Source organism: Centroberyx affinis, unplaced genomic scaffold, assembly GCF_046629955.1.
Source record: "Centroberyx affinis isolate AG114_WGS23_722 - 3 ecotype Tasmania unplaced genomic scaffold, CSIRO-AGI_Caff_v1 ptg005145l_1, whole genome shotgun sequence".
Classification (NCBI taxonomy): Eukaryota; Metazoa; Chordata; class Actinopteri; order Beryciformes; family Berycidae; genus Centroberyx; species Centroberyx affinis.
In genome coordinates, this window is record NW_027282554.1 from 218,760 (window position 1) to 240,000 (window position 21,241).

The window sequence follows — 21,241 nt, forward strand, 5'->3', positions numbered from 1 at the left end:
TTCCATTATGTGTTACTCTTGGAGGTTAGCCAGAAAGTCTTCTATTTCTCCACACATTCGGTTCATCCTCCTGTCTTTAATTTTTTTCAAAATTTTGATGCTGTTCTTTCTATGGTTGGATGGTTGTGGTATTTCTGCTACCTTCATGTGATAGATTATTGAATTGTGGCGGTCTTTATGATGATGATGTAAGTATTTTGCATAGTTGTTGTAAAGCATCTGTAACTCGGCAGGCTCCAGGCTGCTTTCTAGCAATTCCTTGTATATCTGGTCGGCTTGTGCTTTGTCGTGATGAGTTGACTCTGCATATAGACTTGCTAAGGCTAATTTTGTTGGTAGTGAAGTGTGAGGGTAGAGAGAGATCACTTCTTTGTGAAGACCGATTGCTCTGTCCACCATACTTTGCCTGAGGTGACTGTCCTTGTCTGAAAAGATCTTCCATTTGTAGCAGGTTGCAAGGCAGCTTTTCAGATAGCGTTCATTTGGATGCCTTTCTAAAGCCTCACCTGCCAAATCAACAGCCTCATCAATAGTTAAATACATTCTGTAAAGTTTTAGTAATGGTCTGATACCACTGTAGCTGCTGACAGGCTTTTCCAAAACCCTTTTAGCCAACTTGCGTGCTTCATCTTCAATTTTTTTACCATCCTTAGCAAGTCTCCCAAGGTAAAGAGCAGCAAGGTACGAATTTTCTGGATCGTGTTCCTTGGCATCTTCCAATTTCTTCGTCATCTCAGCCTCTTCCTTGGGGGTGCGGTTTTCCACAGCACTCACTAATGCCAAGACATGGCTAGTCTGCCACTCCACCCTGTCCGGTTCCATGCTGATGGCTCTCTGGAAGTATTCTGTAGCCTCCAACTTTCTGTCTGGGCTGAACTTCATCACAGTCCACGCTTTTTCAGCATAGATGTCTGGATGGAGGTCATCCTGGGGTGGAGATGGGTATTTCAGTAGCAGGGCCTCTATCTTTGCCACATAAGACTGACTTTCCACTTGCTCTCCCAGGTGATGGTACAGCCAAGCCAGGTTCCCATAGTTCACCAACAACCAGGGACCCTCGTCTGAAACGGTGTTTCTAATCTGGCGAAAGGCCTCTGTTGCCTCCCTCAAGCACCGCAGAGCGTCATCTCTAGTGGAACCCAGGGTGTCATCTTGAGAGGCCAACTGGTAGTGTATGTATCCCTGCAGGTTGTAAATGTGCCCCAGCCACAGGTATCCCTCTTCAGTGCCAATATCCTCCATGTTATCCCTGAGCAGCAGAAGTTTTGATCTGCTGTGGTCTAGCTCCCATGTGAAATGGCATTGCAGTGCCTCCAGCTTGGCCCTCAGTGTTGTCTGACTTTGAGCAGCACTGATAGATAATGAAAATAAAACATTGGCATTGGATGCATTGGTTAATATTGTAATATGTGGTCTGTGGCGTATGACAGAAATGGCTCTAAAAGAAGTTATTCAGTTCAAATAACCATTTTTTCATGAAGGTGATATCAATGATGGAATTATGCGAAATACAGATTCAGCAAGTACTTACCTCATCTTAGCTCTCCTTGTCAACTGTATTGGTGACTATTTCTTGTTCTATATGTATGCTGTTGCTTCGGGTGTGGGGCCATAAAATCAGTCATGTTTAACTCATATGGTGCAATAAAAGCTGTAATGTTTAACATCCTGCTTGGACTTTTGGTGGACTTTCTATTCCCAGGATTAGAAACCAGCTGATACAAATCTATTCTACTAAAAAGGAACATTAGTCATGACTCCGTGGACATGTGTGGGGCAAAGATTAAAAGGGCAATTTATAAACAGAAGGTTAGCTTGATTACGGACATACAAAATGATACAAATACATGGCTGTGGTTTATGGTTATGGTTATGGCTATTGGACACAGCATCACAGGCCCTCCTAATGGAAAATTGAACAGGTCACTCATTTCACAGCTGATCATCCTGTAAGCCATAGCCTATGTAGTGGTCCTTAATACGATGTTTAATGGTTCCCAACCTGTTGTCCCCATGATGGCCGCTTCCTGGCTTGACTGTGTAAAAGTTGCTATTAACAATATTTGATAAGTTTTGGTATAATCCAGTGGGTCTCCGTCTTTTCAGTCTCATGGGACAGCAAGTGGTTGTGTTATTATCTCAGGTTGTGACACAAATGGTGTGATCACCATCAGAGACTGCTATATTCAAGCTAATATCAGATATTTGGCTTTAACGGACTAAATCTAATAATTACCCCACTCAAAGATATCCCCACAAACACAATGGCCTAATACAGCCCTAATGTTTGGACAGCCACTATTCGTTTCATGTGATGGAAGGAAGGAAAGAAAGAAAGAAAGAAAGAAAGAAAGAAGGGAGAGAGGGAGAGAGAAAGGGAGCAAGGAAGGAGGGAAGTAAAGAAGTAAAGAATGGAGTGAGGAAGAAAGAAGGAAGGAAGGAGGGACTGAAGGGATGAGGAAATGAAGGCAGGTAAGTAGGAAGGAAGGAAAGAAGGAAGGAATGTATGAATTAAGGGAGGACGGAAACGAGTCAACGTTTGGCTGGTGACGTCATATTCACTGCGCCAGAAACTCCGTGCATGTAGCTCATGTAGCTACTTTGCTGGTTTTGCAGGTGGCTACGAGCAGAGCTTCAGGCGATAATGCAAGGCGTATTGGCGTTTCTTTGAGTCGTAACATCAGCAACAAGAGGTCCCGTGCTATACCGAGGGGAGCCATGTGTTTTACGTTCCGGGGCGGCAAGCTAAAATTAGTTATCTCGCTGGTGTAACAATAACTAGCTAGCGCTTAGCTAAAATTGCTGGCTAGCCACTGGAGCCTGTTCACAACCTCTGCTGAGCTTTATTTTTGTTTTGAAGATGACAATGTGACACAGGCTCGCCAGCCATACTCGGTGTTGTTGTGGGGCAGTGCATGTCCCGGCCGCAGGAGGGGAAGGACAGGCGGAGGCTTTGAGCTCTCTGGCGACCGTCAGTGTCAGGGATGGACGCCTGGACACCCAATCCCCGAGCGAAGCCTTTCATCCCTCGCCAACAGCGAAGCTTGTATCTCACCTGGAAATACAAACTCACCAACAAGAGAACGATTCGCCGCTTCTGTCAGGTCAGGAAAATGTATTTCTGAAGGAGCTCAGCCAGGGTGCAGAGTTGCAAACTGCCATGCAAAATGCCTGCTTTGGCAATGTTATGTTGAATAAAGATATGTTTAATAGAAATGAAATGAGATCAGAATTGGAAAGCAGTACAACAATTGTTCCTTCTGCAGGCTGGTGCTGTCCTGTTTCTGCTGATCACTGTGATAGTCAACATCAAACTCATCCTGGACACAAGAAGAGTAGCCAATGAGGAAGAGGCAGCACAAGAGTATGGTGAGAATGATGTCCAGTCATCACTTTGCATGCATCTTATCTGTGCCCTATTCCCTTACTATCACCACCTTGCTGTCTGTCAGTGCAGTGGAGAGGAAAAATGGAAAAACTTTCATCTATATACAAGGATAGAAATATTATAGTAGTAGAGGAGTACCTGCCTTCCCCTTATATAAGAGAGATATATAGTCATACAAGGGCTTAGGCATAACTGCTATGCTGCATCATAAGCACCCTGTTGAAGCTCTGATTACTTGACCTGACTCCAGTCCTGTTAGCCTCTCTCACCAGTCATTCCTCCCAATTCAACCAGTTAGTTCCAGTGCGGACTCCACTAGATCCTGCTCGCTAGAGAATAATGCCCCACCAATGCCATTTAGGGTCTGTTTTGGTATGTCAGTCTGTTGTAGAAGGCTCAGACAACAGTCGTGTCCAAACAGAAGCCATTTTTCAGCTCCAGCCTCCTCTTATTCTTATGTATTTATGGTGTTTAATCTAAGTCTAATGTTCTTTTAGAGGATGCGATACCCAACATGGAGACCCCACGGCGGCCGGCTGGTGGACGCAAGGCCCTGGACATCGAGGTGTACTCCAGCCGCTCCAAGGTCTATGTGGCAGTGGACGGCACCACTGTGAGTTCAACTGATTGACTGATTGATCGATTGATTATTAATCTTTGCTTTTGTTTCAAGCAGACAACAAGGGATACATTCTTGAGGATAGCACTGGAAACCATCATACAACCATTTCCGATGTGGTCATTGCACAATACAATACATACACAATGTGATGTGATTTACTGTCATTTACTGTCATTGTTCACTATTGACTGCTTCCTTGGCTGTGTGGCCAAATTAAACAAATATTTATGCGGTCAAGCATACAGGTGAACTCATTTTTTATGTTGCTCTTTTCCTCTAGGTGTTGGAGGATGATATGCGGGAGCAAGGCAGAGGCATTCATGTGATAGTTCTCAACCAGGCTACTGTAAGTAGCTATATTGTTGCAATTTCTCTGTTTCTCTGTCGTTTAACTTTAATTGGGTTCTATTGATGACTAGTGCTTATCTGCTTCTTGCATTTCCTCCATTTTTGGGTTGCACTGATCATATTCCTTATTGTTATGTGATTTGCAACAATTCATATTTTGTAAAAACGTTTTTGGTCCCCAATGGGAATAATATTAAAAACACAGAACATAATCTGCTTTCAGAATATTGGCTTGAATGGGAAAATGTCAGAGAAACCATCCATTGTTGAAAATGTCTAATGTTAACAAGAGCTGAAAAAAAACCTACTTTTGTATGAGGTCTGTACTAAATTGATTACCATGGAAACATGCAGGATGCAGGAGGGTCAGTGTGCATGTGTGTAGCCAGGAAGTTTGAGTTTGCTATTGAGTCTGGGATCTCTAAAGATTTATCACATTTGGATTAGAGTCTAGGTTTGAGTTTTTAAAGTTTGTGTTTGTCTTAATTCTTTTTGGGTTGTGCATTTCTGTCTCTAAATTTCACAGGGCCATGTGATGGCCAAGAGGATATTTGACACCTACTCTCCCCATGAGGATGAAGCCATGATTCTCTTCCTCAACATGGTGACCCGGGGCAGAGTCCTCATCTTTACTATTAAGGTCAGTCACTATCACTCTCTCACTGATGAATACAACATTCAGTTATTTGTACTTAATGCTTGAGGTCAGTTGTTTCTCCGGCTTTAGGTAGGTTTAGGTGATAAATTTGCCAGTGGAGTGGGTTTTTATGTCCTGATATTACACAACAAACTTGTAGTGTAAAGATAAGGCTATTGTAATCTATACAAGTGTCCTCTATAAGGAGAAGGCTACTGTTCAAACTCATTCAGAATCTTGCATTTTAGAAAAATATGAAATATATTTGATGTTTTCCTTTTTGTGTTTGGTTGGACATTTTGTGAATTCTGCATTGGATGAACTGTTCTCACTCTGTGCGTTTGTCTGTGCACATGTTTTCTGCATGGGCTTGTGTGTGTGTGTGTGTGTGTGTGTGTGTGTGTGTGTGTGTGTGTGTGTGTGTGTGTGTGTGTGTGTGTGTGTGTGTGTGTGTGTGTGTGTGTGTGTGTGTGTGTGTGTGTGTGTGTGTGTGTGTGTGTGTGTGTGTGTGTGTGTGTGTGTGTGTGTGTGTGTGTGTGTGTTTGACCTGTAGGATGAGGGCACGTTCCACCTGAAGGATGCTGCTAAGAACCTGCTGAAGGGCCTGGGCAGCCAGGTGTCACTCAACCTCAGCTGGAGGGACATGTGGACTCTGGTCGTGAAGAAAGGAGGTAGAGGAACTGTCTTTGCTTTTCTAGTTGATGTCTTTCTCTCCTGTGGCGTTACGCTCAGCCATACACTGAAAGATTTTTACCTCTTTAACTCATTCGCTCACTCACACACTACATCTGAACTCACATGCTTACTTTTTTCCTCGGTCGTACCTTGTCTGCTTCTGCGTGCGTTTGTGTGCGCTTGCGTCTCCAGGTCAGGTGTATGGAGAGAAGCACTCAAAGTCCCCGGCCCTGTCCACCTGGGGAGACCCAGTGCTGCTGAAGACTGAGGTGCAGCTCACCGCCTCTGAAGGTACGGTGCAATCAAGTACAGAATCACATTTGGAAAAGTGTGAATTAGAGAGAGATTATACATTTTTTTTAAAATGTACATATGACAAACCTTGCTGACTTGTTAATGTCTTTAATCGGACCTACACCTGCCCACCTGCCTGTTTTTTGCATTGCGTTGTGATTTACTTGGCGAAGGATAGAGATTCTGATTTATGAAATATGATCTCAACTCATGCAGAGGCTGAGTGCCACTGGGCAGACACAGAGCTGAACAGGCGAAGGAAGCTCTTCTGCAGTAAAGTGGAAGGCTACGGCAGCATCTGCAGCTGCAAGGACCCGGCTCCCATCGAGTTCAACCCCGACCCGGTAAGACTTGTGAAGATTTGGACTCTTCATTGCTTTATAAGATTATTGTTTTCAGACCTTGTTGTTTCATCAGGCAATATAGAGAAAACTGGGCAATGTGCAGATTGCTCACAATTTTTGCTCCAAAATTGGTCTTCAATTCAGATTTTAATGTTAAAAAAGTTCATAAAACTCGTAATGTTTAATTTGCTGAAACCTGCAGGCACTGTGCTTCTTACTACCAGTGATAATAAACCATAAGCTATCAAAGTAGCAAACCGGTAATGAGTCATTTTCACTCAATTTGTCATCTTTCTTCTTCCAGCTGCCCACCAATAATGTCTTCAGTGTCCCAGTGGCTGTCATCGCTGGGAACAGACCCAACTATCTCTATCGGTAATGCCTGGAAGCTGATGATAATAGCAATAAAAATTCTAATCCTAATGATTATGAAAATATATTTTATTTATATACCATGGAATGAGGCAGGGACTGCGATAGACAATCTAAAGGTTTACTGTGACTCCAGAGATTTGCTTCAAAAACTCATTTTTCTTTTGGTTCAGTGACACCATAAAATATATTTTCTACCTTAGTGAATAGAGCCAGAGTGATAGGTTTGAATTTTACTTGGGCCATCCGGAAACATGTTTACTATCACAGCACAGTAAGAAGCTTTGGATAAAGGCACATGTCACTGTATTTAGCAGATAAACTACTCTGTGTCGGCCCTGCATTTCAGCATCTCCGTGTTTTACCCAAATGATGATAAATGAGGCTTACTGAGAGTAAATATTCTATCATTAGTAAATTACTTGCTGGTTGACTTGACATTTCAAATTGATTACACAGAAAAAAAACTTGCCCCCCACCCTGATTCATAAATATCTTGAGTGCTGCAAAAAGCCTTATTATCAGGGCAGTTTTAGGACGAATGAAGAAAAATGGCATCCCCTTCGCATAAATTTAGTAGTAATATGAAGAAAAATCACAATTTACCTGACGGCCATTGTTAAATTTGAACAAATGACCTAGTGATACAAAATCACTAAAACAATTCCCCCATTGCTTCCTAGTATCTAAATTGCTAACGGCTCTTTTTTGTTTTTAGGATGCTGAGATCGCTTCTCTCAGCTCATGGTGTCAACCCACAGATGATCACAGTCTTTATCGATGGGTATTATGAGGTACTGGGTTTTTTCCTCTTTCTTTTCCTCTTCCTTATCATATTTTTCAGGTGTCTTGGTAAACTCTGGGCACTTCACCATTTTAATAGTGATGTGTGTGTGGGTTACAGGAGCCTATGGATGTGGTGGAGCTGTTTGGTCTGAAGGGAGTTCAGCACACGCCCATCAGCATCAAGAATGCCAGAGTGTCCCAGGTAATCAACAATTACTTCCACTTTTAAGGAAGTTTATGCTGTGAGTTTGCCTTGGTGTGCTCCAGAAAGAAACAGAAGACATCAAACCAACATATATATATTACAGGAAGGGCATTCAATCATGGATCGAACACAAGTCAGCAAAGAAAGTCAACTGCCGAATCCTACAATCAATATACTGTACATTTATCTGTCATTAAGCTTGCTAGAATTTATGTCCCCTAGTGTCCAAAGCAAGTAAAGAAGCAGAAGTTGCATTTTATACAGACATCAGTTTAGAATTGCCATTTTTTGAGACACAAACAACAATATGAATCCAGATATCTAAATCTAGACAATCTTTTAAAGAGGAGCAAAAACCATAGCTGGTGTAATGGCAGGTATTGCTTTCAAATGAAAATATAGATTGCATGGCTGATGGTACTATGAATCATGTCTTACTAGCTAACAGTGAAGCGTGGGTAATAACAGGCTTTTGATATAATCGCATTGCCATAACAAAATGGCATTTGTTGTTTGAATGAGTCACTCAATATAGACATGCTGTCTATGAGGAGATAAAGACTATGTGCATGACACTGAACTATTATACAGGTGAAGTTGTTTTAAGTCCAGCCTGTTCAACCCATTAATGTAACTGAGATCTCAGACAGTGTTACTTTTATCAGTTTAGTTTTGCCAATGTCAAAAACAACAATCCCAACAATGTCTCTACTTACCATCTTAGCACTACAAGGCGAGTCTGACTGCAACCTTCAACCTACACCCAGTGAGTATTTTGTTTGGTACCAATTTCTAATACGCCCTTTTTCAAGTAAGCCTTTTTAATGGTTGTTTAATATCATCTTGAGCAATGTTGCAAAGATGTATGTATCCAAGGTGTCTGCCTGCATGCGCTGTATTCCACTGTCCTACTGGCTCCTTTTGCCATACAGTCAGCTTTGCCAGTTGTCAGTTGAATGTCATAATGTCTGCAGCTCCAGACCAAAAGAACATCTATGGTTGAACTAATCCAGTATATATTATTTTTCATTTTCATCAGGAAGCCAACTTTGCCATTGTCCTAGAGGAAGACCTGGACATCTCCATTGACTTCTTTAGGTAGGCTGCTGCTCATGAGTGTATGCACTACCACAGCTATGTGCTATCTTTCTTAGCCTTATGTAAAAGGATCGATTTTAGAATTTTTTCCTATTTAGAGGACTGATCTGGGGGAGTATTTGCACAAGGAGGGAGGGTTGCACATGTAAACACACTGACAAATGGTAGCTGCCCAGTACAACCACACTCTTGTACTGGGAGCTGAGCAGCTTTACTGGAACAGTTGCTTTACACACGTCCAGCCCCAGCACCTCCAGCTGTAATCACTGCTGATGTAATCACCACTAGATGGCAGTAAATCCACAGTGATCAAGCTGATTTCAGTGCTCCCATGAACTTCAGATTTCCTTTGTTGGACAGCCATGGCTTTGAAATGTGTTTGCTGCTGTAAATGTGCCAGCTCCCCTTCTGGGCCGACCGTCCCTTTTGAAGCATCGACTTCAAATGGCTCAGAAGCATTCCCAGCTGTCATCTGACTCAGTTTTAATGCCAGTTTGCCTCGGTAAACATGCTCTCTGAAATTAGCTTTAGACATTCAGTTAGGGAGCTGCAAAAACCAAAGCTTGCCCTCCTATGGAGAAAGACAAGCCGTTTTTGTTTTTTTGTCGTTGTTGTTTATGGCTATACACCCAGCTTGTCTAGACAGCTGAATTCACTGTCAGTAAAAGTATGTAATTGTTTTTCTCATGTGGAGTGGGTGTTTGTTCAGTGTGGGTATGAAGAGTTCAGATAGTGAGTTATCTACAAAGTTATTGATGGATGATGACGTGGATGCAGTTATGGTAGTTGTCCTGGTTTTCTGAGCCAGAACTTCTGCCTGTTGCATGAAAGAAATAATGATACTGAAGATGGCGTTTGTGGGTGTGATGGTGTTAATAATTGTTGCTACATTTGTGGGCCAGACAGCTATTTATATATGATATTGATATTGTTATTGTTGTGACTGCTTCTGCCTGTAACAATGTTTCTGTCGATTATGTTGCTGTAGTTTTCTGAGCCAGACCATCCACCTGTTGAATGAGGATGACAGTCTGTACTGCATCTCAGCCTGGAACGACCAGGTCAGCGGTCTGTTTATTAACTGTCTAAATAACTCCTTTCACCTTCTCATACCTGCTCTTATAAACTGTATTCATCTTAATATCTCACTGTCTTTCTGTCACCTGTCTAGCTCCCTAGTTCTCTTTATCTATCTCTTTTAAGTGACTTCTCTAAAAACTGTCAAAACTCCTCCTAAAATACTTGGTAGCCCACTCCGGATGGCGTAATTATTACCTGGCGAGGTCTGGTGATGGTTATTATTACCTGAGCATCTCCAGGTATTTTATCTTGTCCACCTGGAAAAAAATCCAGCTGAGATTAGCTACTGGTTTTTTTTGCTTGTAAAACTCAGATTTTTCTCTGTGATTATTATTATTAGTGGTAGTGTTGAATATTAATAATATTTATTTAGTGTATAATTGGAAGAAAATGTTTCGGACAACTGTTACATGTTCCATTTATACACTAGGCCACATAGATAGTGCCATAAATTTGATTTTAGCATTTACAGTCAATCTGTCACAGTCAAGAGGTGCAGGTGTGTGTATCACTGCCTGTAGCTGTTAACAGTTGTGCAACGAGTCGAAATCCCTGAGCGTTCCTTCCTGGAAATATTAAGATTGCTCGGAGCGACCTCTCCAATAACAATTGTCGTGAGGTGACTATTACTTTACTGTTGACCTGAGGTGAAACTTATGTCATCCAGAAAGGGCTTATGCCTCTGTATCTATTTCTCTGTGTCTTTATATCTGTCTTCTCCTCTCTGCTTGTTATGTTCGTTGTTTCACTTACGTTGTTATATGTTCCTAAACATCATCAATACTGAAACTAGTTCCACCAGCCTGGCAACATGGAAATAAAATGAACTTGAACTTTGATCCGTCGCACACCCTCTGTCCACACCCAAGTCGCTCTTTCTCCCTCTCTCTCTTTTCATCTTTCTCCTTTACTGATGTTGCCTCACCCATTTTCACCCACTATACCCTCCTGAATGACATGCCTGAATAGTTTATGTCCACATAAAAGCCTTGCTACAGGTTTCATTCATGACATTGTTGTCTGTTGCGCAGGGTTATGAGCACACAGCGGAGGACCCAGCCTTGCTGTACAGAGTGGAGAGTATGCCGGGCCTGGGCTGGGTGCTTAAAAAGAGCCTCTATAAGGACGAACTGGAGCCAAAGTGGCCTACACCTGAGAAGGTGCATGCTTTGTGTCTTAAAATGAGATTCTGTATATATATTTCTGTTGAAGTGTATATGTGTGTGCGTGTGTTTGTGGTTCAAAATGTATGCATACATATGTGTGTTAGAAACCGTTCAACACCTCAGTCTCTGTCTCCGGTCGCAGCTGTGGGACTGGGACATGTGGATGCGTATGCCAGAGCAGAGGAAAGGCAGAGAGTGCATCATCCCCGACGTGTCCCGCTCCTACCACTTTGGCATCATTGGGCTCAACATGAATGGCTATTTTCATGTAAGAACTGGAAAACAAACACAATTTGCATTTTGTAGTCTAATAATTTAACTTGATAAGATTTAAAACCATAATCTGCTATGACTAGCGACAGCAGGATATCACAATTCACCAGTCATATCCACAATTTCAGGTCAACGTAGCTAGAGATTGCCTTCCTCAACCGTGTAATACCTCATATTTAAAACAAAAAGTAATGGGCCTAGGCTCAGTTTATTCCTCTTTAGTTATATAGGCTAATTTAGTTTTATTGTGGATATATTGCATTGTTAATTCAGTATTGAATTGAATTGAGTCCTGAGCATGTAGTTGTACCCTTATTTCTTTTCTATCTGATCTTATAGGAGGTATATTTCAAGAAACACAAGTTCAACACAGTTCCCAATGTACAGCTGAAGAATATCGACAGGTTTGTACACCCATGTAACACCATCTTTTTTTTCATTTGTTTTTCCACATCACAAGGCCTTGAACTACATACAGAAAGTAATTAAGCATTGCTAGCATTTGACACCCAGTGTTGTTGTGCTTGGTCCTCACAGCTTGAAGAAGGACGCTTATGAAGTGGAGATCCAAAACCTGTTGAAGTGAGTAAGCTTCAGAAAAGGCATTAAGCTTACAGACGATTTGTTATGGTTGTACAAAAATGGGCAGTAAAGGTTTATTTTTAGGTTTATGAATGTTATGATAAATGGGAGGAAGGTCAATGTGTAAATTTGGTGTAAATGTATACATTTACCCTACAGAGTTAAAAAACAAGTGTTTGGTGCCTAATGTATGCATATGTGTGTCGCTAATATGTATGTGTTTTAATGCATGCCTGTGTAATGGTGTGTGTGTGTGTGTGTGTGTGTGTGTGTGTGTGTGTGTGTATGTGTGTGATAACCAGGGAAGCAGAGGTGCTGGACCACACTAAGAACCCGTGTGAGGACTCGTTCCTGCCAGACTCTGAGGGGAAGACCTATGTCATGTACATTAAGATGGAGTCAGAGACAGACGCATCTACCTGGACTGAACTCGCCAAGGTAGACAGGTGGAGGGGGGGAGGGGGCAGCTGTAGTTATAATTGTAATATTATGTGTACCAACACTTGCACAACTCACCCTCACACCTAAAGGAAAAACAAGGGGCACTTGAGCTGCCTAATATTCCACCATAATCACCATGATATATTAAACAGAACCAGTTATGCTAATGAGGTCATTAATTAAACTAATTAATGCATTAATTAGCAGATACTTCTATGTCAACATACTTGTCTTCACATAACACATGGGCGGTATTAATATGAACGCTGTATCTTAAAGCATTGAGGATTTATAGTAGCTTCAAGAAAAACATTTTTTCCTCATATGCTCATTTGCAAATTTATGCAGCAAGGTGCTCGAAAAAAAATAATAATGCAGGCAAATGTTATCCAAGGTTTCAAAAGCTCAGACTTTAATTTTATACAGGTGTTGAAAGGTAAAAGTGTTTGGATTTTTTGCTGTCAGTGGCTACTTTAATTAATTAAGTAATTTAATAAGTTTTTTTTTTCCGCTGCTCCTCAGTGCCTCCATGTTTGGGACCTGGATGTGCGGGGATACCACAGAGGCCTGTGGCGGCTCTTCAGAAAAAGGAATCATGTCCTGGTGGTAGCCGTCCCAATCTCCCCATACTCGTAAGTAACACTCCCACCCCTATCTACATACAGTAATTGCCTAATGTAGCAATAGCTTTGTAGCCTTCTCTTAATTTTTACATGTATCCTTTATATCATCAGTGTACATCCTCTCTTCCTTTCTATCATCAGTGTACATCCTCTCTTCCTTTCTATCACTGCTTGTCCCTTCTTTCTCATTCTACTTCTGTATTTCCTTCTTATCTCCTCTTTGTGTCTTTCCCCCCTCCTGTCTGTTGCTCTCTCTCTCTGTCTTTGGCCAGTGTGAAGAAACCAGCCAACGTCACTCCCATTCACTTGGAGCCTCCACCCAAAGAAGAGGGAGCACCGGTGGAGCAGATGTAAGCCTAATGACTGACACATACTGACACACCGAGCTACAATTTCTACCAGCCCAGGCCTTAACAATTCTTGTCCATTCACCACCAACAACCACTAATCCCCTGCTAGGGGCTCAGAACTACAAAATGACCATCCTGAACCTACATATGAGTGGATACCTGGGAAATATAGTCATTTTTTGGTGGAAGGGGGAAGAAAACTAGACTGCACAGCTAAATTCGTCCATGGCCTGAGGAGCAATGGTGGTGAGCATTGGCAATTCGCTGTCACTGCACATCTGTAGGTCCACTGTGCCATACGGCTGTCCTCTCCTTTGGAAGTGGAGGAAGGAGGAAGTGAGAGAGGAGATTGGCTGAGATAAGGTGATGCGTGAAAGGGAATCGGTTAACATTTACGAGACTTTGAAGGGTCTCCTAGACAACTGTTGGATGACGCGCGATCCGCCCTTTCAGTCAACTGACGAGATGAAAAGGGCACGAGAGGAAAGTTGACGCTCCAGTTCAACTGTAGCTTTTCAGCGCGGAGGGGACAAACACACTCACACTCATACACTACTACTGGACAGTGGCTGCCTAATGAACCCACCCAACCAGAATATAGCTAGCCTTTGTGTTTGTTTTGTTTTTTAACTACTGAGTGCTTTGTCCATCCTGTACATACATTTTAACTTATCTCTATTTATTTTACATTTATCAATCAACAAGGAGATTTGGGTTTCTTTTTTAATCCACTTTTATCAAGATCAGTGCATTTTTTTAAGAGCCTAACGTTTACAGATAATGAAATAATAATAATGTATATACATGCATATATATTTTTTGATGAAAAAAAGGTCAACATATTTTTCAGCATTAGATATCAAGATTGAGTGAAGGAGTTGATACAGCCCTGTGGGTTTTACTATTATAACTGCTTGGATCAGTTGCCTCGGGTCACTTTCATGAGGGAAACTGGAGACTAACACTTGAACACTACGTAGCTCTCTACCAGAGCCATTGCTAGAGAGTTTGGCTAGGTTGTGCAGTGGGCCCATGTTGCTACCTATTTAAAACCAACAAGTTTTGGATGCAAATATGTAGCAACACCTTCCATACATATACACAAGGCCCATCTGGGTTTGCAGGGTACAGGTAACTGTTAACTGGCTTGCATCCCTACCAGGCTTTCTTAATGCTTTAAGTTATCACGTCTTACCATTTTGCAGTTTAACAGAAGAGACAGACAAATATTTAAAAGGGTATTACATAATTTATGACTTTTATCAACCTTTTTCGTCAACTGAGGAATTGCAACAACATCAACAGGTCTCTGGCATAGCTTACAGTCGTCTGTTATGGACAGAAATATAAAAGTCACATTTTCACAATACAACACATAATCTAGATAATTAGAGCAGAGTTCCAATAGAAATGTATACTAAGGAGGTAATATCATGAATTGATGCAAATCAGTAAATTGAAAATGTGAGTTGGGATTGTTCCAAAACAGAGAGTACGGCCAGAAAATGAATTTTGAAAGCCATAAATCTCAGTAAGTAATCGTTGAGTCATTGGTATCGATCAACAACCCTATCAACCCCCCACAGATATATTATGGTCATATAATTGTATTTTGTACTATGGGACAGTAAGGTCTTACGTAATGCACCTTTTAAAAGTTGACCTTACTAACATTATGATGGGCTGAGAAAAATCCAAATTCTGAAACATGTTTGGTTCACTGACAATCTACAAACACATGGATTGGATGAGAGTATGTGAGCAGGGGACTACAGTGTTTTCCCCACTTAACCCCTACCTCTCTTTGTGTATCTGTGGTGAAATAACAATAATACAGTAATAAACAACAGCCATGGAGGATTGCTGTTGGAATCTGTAATGCCCAAACTCTCGCTCCTTAGCCTCTTACTGCACATAGTCTATGGTCTGACCATTTGAAATATCATTATCTAGGAGAGAAGAGTGAGGAGGAGACGGTGTCATCACAGCCAGTCACAACTTGCGCTACAGCACATGTGCAGTGCAAGCAGGAGTAAACAGAAGCTGCTTGCACTGCACACGTCTTACCACCAATTCTTTGTCCCCGGTTCTCCCTACCAGTTTGTAACTGCTTAGTGTCTCCCTCCCATGTCAGATGTGACACCGTACCTACTGAATGACTGAATGTTTTTCAATCAAGTTTTAATGCAACTATATCAGTATTTGCAGTGTTTATTTCCTTTTATTGTGTGTGAGTATGTGTGGGTGTGATGCATTACCTGGTGATGCAGACAACCACACATTTACTAGTTGCAACTTCATTTCAATCAGAACCACTTATTTAGCAGTATTACGGCCGATATCATCGTGACAGAATAATGTTAATGTGTGCCATGGGAAATTGAGCTGATTTAAAATCAATCAATCTAAAGTAGAGTGTGCACACTTTCTCTGTACTCTACTTTTTCATTTTAGTGTGTCTTTTAAAACTCTAGTTTTTGTAGTGGAATATGTGTGCTTTTCTTTGTTCAGTTGAGTGGGTAAAACTTGACTGTAGTTGGTCTGTGAGCATTTCATTGTCTGCCCAGCAATACAGTTGATTTTGTTTAAACGTGGTGAAATGATTTGAAATGATGAGGATGATGATCCGTGGAGATATGTTTCAAATGCAGTTTGACATATGTGTGAGCTCCTATATCTTTTATCATGGAAATGAATAAAGATGTTTTTTTACCTATAGGTTGTGTGGTGGTGATCTTTGTCGGAGGCTATATGGCTGTTATTGCTTAAATTATTCATATTGACGGATGTATTATTAGTGCATATTATTCATGAAATAAACTTGGACCTATTGTTATTCTTAGCTCCGATGTTGTACTCATATGGCCTTGTGCATACCTACAGATTTCCCAAGAGTGTCAGGCAAAGCAACGGTGAAGGGAAATGCATGTAGCTAGGGAAATGTATGCAAATCCTCTCTGCTTGGTGAATTTCCGCAGCCACTGTGGTTGACCAAGGACAAACGCGCCTTCCTGCCCTGTCCTTTGAGCTCTATCTCACCCCATCATCTGCATGATTTCATAACCTGTGATGCAATAACTTGAGGATTTGGCTCTCCGCGTTCAAGGTCTGAGTTCAGTCGGGTCAGGAGCTACATTTTCTTTAAAGCCCAATTACTGGACAAACTTCCAGCATGCGGATGTTGTTATATATCCAACTGATCAAGAAATAATTGAGAATGAATGGTTCAGCAGTAGCAAATGAGATGTATCTGTTTATGTTTTGAATGACTTTAGAACGAGTAATGAAAGGAATGAAATGACCCCAGCCTCAATATGTTCCTGTGTGTTTATCAGTATTTATTTATTTATTTATTTTTTTTTCACTTGGCTTTGTGAGATGGTTTCTGAAACAGCATTTAAAGCACTAGGGACAAAACTGGTGTATATGTCTGGTGGTTTGTAAGTTGATGTCACTGGTGTGTTTGTGTTTGTGCGGTCAACATTTGCTAACATTTGCATTGGTCTCATGTGTGCATTGAGCTGGATGTTCAGGTCTTTGTTCATGACTGACTGAATCTTAAGTGATATGTACAGTGTACTGCTTGTGTGTGTGTGTGTGTGTGTGTGTAGTGTTTTGCACTAAACGAGTCACTTTCCCCCCCCGCCCAAGCGGGTCTTGCATAAAGCCACCAGGTCATCAGCATTTTGTTTCATGCGAGGCAATTGTTTCCAGGTCTACACACACACACACACACACACACACACACACACACACACACAGACAATTAAGCTCCCTATCTCTCCATACTCCAGGACTCGGGCTCAGGCTGCATGTCATTATCAACCTCCAGCCCTAAACCTGGTCATTTTGCCTGTCAGTCAGAAATCGCTGGTTCGTATCAAAGCCTAAGTGGTGGGCACGGCGCCTTTAAATGTCATTTTTGACCTATTGAACATTCTGATGAGCCGACCATGGAGGCTGATGGCTGGGATGTAGATGGAATATTGATTGGGTGGCTTTGAGTCCATCCCTCCGAGAGCACAGAGGGGGGAAGAAAGAGCTGGGGGTTATTGTTAAACATGGGGCTGGGAGCGCGCCGGGCATGAGATGATGACAGATTTAACTCTAAATACCTTGCAGGTGTATAATTGGACTGGATGGAATAGGGAATATGGTTAGTCTTTCTTGCTCTCTCTCTCTCTCTCTCTGTCTGTCCTTCCCTCTGTCTCTTTCCCCCTGCATTTTTGTCAAATTCCCTTTCTGTCTCTCTCCTGTTCTGTCTTTGCTCCATGTCCATTTGTTTCCGTCTTTCTCTCTGTCTGCTTCTCTCTCTCTCCCTCTCACGCTCTCTCTCTCTCTGTCTCTCTTTCTCTGTGTTTTTGTCAAACTCCCTTTCTGTCTCTCCCCTGTTCTCTCTCTGCTCCATGTCCATTTGTTTCCGTCTCTCTCTCGCTCTCTCACTCACTCTCTCTCTCCCTCCCTCTCTCTCTCTCTCTCTCTCTCTCTCTCTCTCTCTCTCTCTCTCCCCCCTCTCTCTCTCTGGGCGGCTTTCTCCCCAGCCGAAGAGAAGCAGGGGGAACAAAGGCACGGTTGCTGTTGAGGATTTGCACAGGGATTTGTGATGATTGCACTAATTCAAGAGCAATAACCTGATGCACAACTGAACAATACTCTGTCTCTCAGTGCCGCCTGTCTATTATAAAGGCTTTTATTGGTCAATATTTACTCAGCCTTGTCTTACAATGCCTATAATCTTCAAGGGCATAAGATAGAACATTGATGAATAATACACAGCACAAAGACGTATTGAAGTACTGTGCTCCTATGCAGTTCTCTTTCACATACAGCAGTCTTCATTGCCAACCATATAGAGGAAACACATGCTCAAACTGTGTTCTTACTTAGTGGTTCACACAGTACAGCCTTGTTGATGTGGGAAACATTAAGATAAACTGTGGCCTTTAAGACAAAAGAAGACCATTCGCTATGACAAAAACAGGGAGTGTTATCATTTGAGCTCACAGTTCAAACTAAAGGGAAAAAAGGCAGCTACAGCATGTGTGTTTACGCCTCATGTACCTTTGCAGCGTCCACCTGCATATCAATACTGATGACAGGGTTAGATGATCTCAAGATCTCTGAAAAACTCAGTGAATGTTGTTTGATATATTTTATTGGCAAATATGAAATATTTACATTCTGCAGGTGCTCATACAAAGGGGGAAATACTTGCAACTTTTCACTGCTGATCAAATATAGTATAATTATTTATTGGCATCATAAACATGACTTAATAATAAAAAAAACTAGTAAAAAAAAAAAAAAAAGAAAAATCCAAAAGAAAAGAAAGCATCCTGTTATATGATATAGCATTTGCAGTAGAGTGTTAGAAATATTGTTGTCCACAGTAAATCACAAGTGAGCCATCTGTGTCATGCCCTCTATGCTTTCACATCTCCCTTAAGGAGTCTCAGCTGATTCTGTTGTCCAGATGGCAGTAGAGATACATTGACACAATCATAGCAGCAACCTAGGAAAACAGAAAAAATATAGTACTCACAGAATATGAAAAACATTGTAATTCCTTATTGCAATACATACTGTATATTTACTAAAACCAGATAGACTCCGGTTACCTGCCAAATAGGTTATGTGTATATGATGTGTAATTGAGATTTTATGTGTTTGAAATGCTTATGGGCAAATAAATATTCCAGGCTAGCAATAATACATGTCTTTTTATGCCATGCTCTTCGCAAAACCACAATCAGGCTGCAGACCAGAGCCATTTCAAGGCCACATCATGAGATAATATCTACAGCCACAGGATGTTCACTACATGCAAATCATTGGTTATACTGATCTGGAACTCACTTCACCGGCTAAAGTTTAGAGAAGATAACACCGCTGTATTTTGCCTAGGCCTAGAGTAGGATGGGCAGTCCACTTTGCCATCAGTGACAGCAGCAGCGAACATGGAGAAGAAAGTGAGTCATTTCCCAAGAAAATGCCCTAGCTCACTCGCTGCTGGGGCGCACCATTACCGCTATACAGGAATAAACTCAACAGTATAGGGCACCAAGTTTTATTAACCATGTAAAGGAATGTTTTACCTCCAAGACACCAATTCCTGCTGCTATCCCACCCACAATGTTGGCATGCTTTTTGAGGGTCTCCAGGATCTGTTCGAAGCAGCCCTACAGAGGGAAGCATCCAGGGTGAGCCACAGGAAAAAATGGTCTAAATGTACATGAATTTGACCTTTTCCAAAATGTACATTTATGATGAATCAGCATAATACACACACTGACTGCAAATGGAGGCAACATTGGCCATATTCACTCTATTGTGTCATTTATATTGATGTAAAACAGCATGACAGAGAGAGAGTTTTCATTTGTATCTTATAAAACAAATTAAACTACCCACATATGCTTGTTAAAGGCAAAGCATGTTGGAATTGTTGGATGAACCCGTAACATATCAAGTATTTTCCTGAGTTTCACAACAGAGAGTGCTCTTGGAATAGTGTATACTACTTATATAGATGGGTACAACTTGTTACACATTTAGTATTCCTGCTTGTTGTCACGCTGGATGTGAGTGGTGTTCTGTTGCTCACCTCGACAGGGCTGAGCTGTGCCTCCTCTGTGCTGCAGGGGAAGCTGTTGAGCCGGCAGCAGCTGGGCGGGAGGCTGCCTCCGCTCTGCTCTGCAAACTGGGAGCCCACAAAGTCTGTGTAGTTGGTGAAACCACAGCAATTCAGCTAGGAGAGGGATGCACAAAGAAAAACACACACTTATCACATTGGCACAAAGAGGAAACACCATTATCATACAGTAGAAAAACAATTATGAACACAATAACTGAAAGGGCTTTATGGATATTGAAATATTATTAGCATTATATAGATTCTTGTGTCTTACTTTATGGATTGCAAAAAGTCTTGTCTAACCGCCTTTCTTCTGCATGAAGTTCAGGGAGTTCAGCTTTTCAATTTCTTTGCTATTGCTGTCAATTGCTTTGCCACTGCTTTCAGAACAGATTGGTGCGCTCTAAAGAACATGAGTATTTATGTTTCATTTACAGACTGTAACAACTCAAGGTCTGAGTATTTGTAATAATGAAGTGAAAGAACTGAAAAACAGTGTTTGTAATGGAAAGCACAAGCGACAGTGCTTGACAATAGTATTTGAGCCACAGCCATTGATGGGTGTCTTTGCTATTGTTAAACTGGGGGCATGACGAGGTGTAACTCAATTTAAAAGTTTCTTTTTCAATAGGCAAGGTAAGGTAAGGGATTTAACCTCACTGAGATTACGTTGACTCTGGCAATGAACTGGTAAATAGTACCGTATAAAATGTAGTGGTGCTTTCACTGACAGGAAGATTTCCACCTGAAACTCTCTGCAGATGCATTAGAATTATTTTAAAACAAGGGTAGCTGTGGGGCAAAAGCAGGCCGAGTAAATTAGCAGTATAGAGTTTACCTTCCATTATGGATTTGCTTAGAACTCAATTCAGGATTTTAGCTTTGCAATTTCACCCCAGGCAATTTATTTCTGCTGTTTTATTAGTGCAGTCTGGTCTCTAGGTTGGTGAAAGACTTTGTAGACTAATAGGTATTCATTATTCAGTAGAATGCATTAGCTGTTATAAATATTACACAGAGATTAGTTAAATATTCAATTGAAATAACCTTTATTTTAAAGAGCAATCTCTCCTTTCTAACCGTGCTTTATGTAATAAAGGACAATAACAACAAAGGAGGACACTGAAGAAGAAAATATATACACACAGAATACTATATAGACTGTGTTCTTTTATTTGTCTTTTGTGGGTGTCTGTTGCAAGCCTCCACCAAAACATCTAATCATTTTGATGTTGGTTCCCTATAGAGTGGAGAGCTGCTGCTGGGGAGAGCACAACTGTTTAGTTCTTGAGAGCTTCCCGTATTACTTTCTGCAAACTTTGC

At 41.4% G+C, this 21,241-nt stretch overlaps 3 protein-coding genes across 3 annotated transcripts in view; 1 reads left to right on the top strand and 2 right to left on the bottom strand.

Moving 5' to 3' along the window:
- Window positions 1-12: 12 nt before the first annotated feature.
- LOC139666819 (interferon-induced protein with tetratricopeptide repeats 1-like) lies at window positions 13-1,536 on the bottom strand. The gene is made up of 2 exons (XM_071546144.1): window positions 1,532-1,536; window positions 13-1,351 (listed from the first exon to the last, which is right to left on the bottom strand). The coding sequence occupies exons 1-2, from the start codon at window positions 1,534-1,536 to the stop codon at window positions 13-15; spliced, it is 1,344 nt and encodes a 447-aa protein (XP_071402245.1).
- A 1,188-nt stretch (window positions 1,537-2,724) lies between these two features.
- Window positions 2,725-16,000, top strand: pomgnt1 (protein O-linked mannose N-acetylglucosaminyltransferase 1 (beta 1,2-)). The gene is made up of 21 exons (XM_071546142.1): window positions 2,725-3,104; window positions 3,267-3,369; window positions 3,886-4,001; window positions 4,291-4,356; window positions 4,885-4,998; window positions 5,549-5,666; window positions 5,863-5,961; window positions 6,181-6,308; window positions 6,613-6,683; window positions 7,399-7,474; window positions 7,585-7,668; window positions 8,396-8,437; window positions 8,711-8,769; window positions 9,758-9,830; window positions 10,881-11,009; window positions 11,158-11,283; window positions 11,628-11,692; window positions 11,826-11,870; window positions 12,173-12,308; window positions 12,834-12,943; window positions 13,207-16,000. The coding sequence occupies exons 1-21, from the start codon at window positions 2,985-2,987 to the stop codon at window positions 13,286-13,288; spliced, it is 1,962 nt and encodes a 653-aa protein (XP_071402243.1). The 5' UTR covers window positions 2,725-2,984; the 3' UTR covers window positions 13,289-16,000.
- Window positions 16,001-18,421: 2,421 nt separating this feature from the next.
- Window positions 18,422-21,241, bottom strand: part of LOC139666830 (tetraspanin-1) — a 13,406-nt gene continuing 10,586 nt past the window's right edge. The window contains exons 6-8 of the mRNA XM_071546165.1: window positions 19,889-20,032; window positions 19,380-19,463; window positions 18,422-18,796 (exon numbers count right to left, since the gene is read on the bottom strand). Coding sequence (XP_071402266.1) covers window positions 18,737-18,796; window positions 19,380-19,463; window positions 19,889-20,032 — 288 coding nt within the window. The 3' untranslated portion in view covers window positions 18,422-18,736. The remainder of the gene's footprint in view (window positions 18,797-19,379; window positions 19,464-19,888; window positions 20,033-21,241) is intronic.

Excerpts from the sequence above, each read along its gene's own strand:
- pomgnt1 (XM_071546142.1), top strand. The coding sequence starts at position 2,985 with ATGGACGCCTGGACACCCAATCCCCGAGCGAAGCCTTTCATCCCTCGC. Across the intron at positions 3,105-3,266 it reads CGATTCGCCGCTTCTGTCAG|GCTGGTGCTGTCCTGTTTCT; the intron begins GTCAGGAAAATG and ends TTCCTTCTGCAG. Across the intron at positions 4,357-4,884 it reads TAGTTCTCAACCAGGCTACT|GGCCATGTGATGGCCAAGAG; the intron begins GTAAGTAGCTAT and ends TAAATTTCACAG.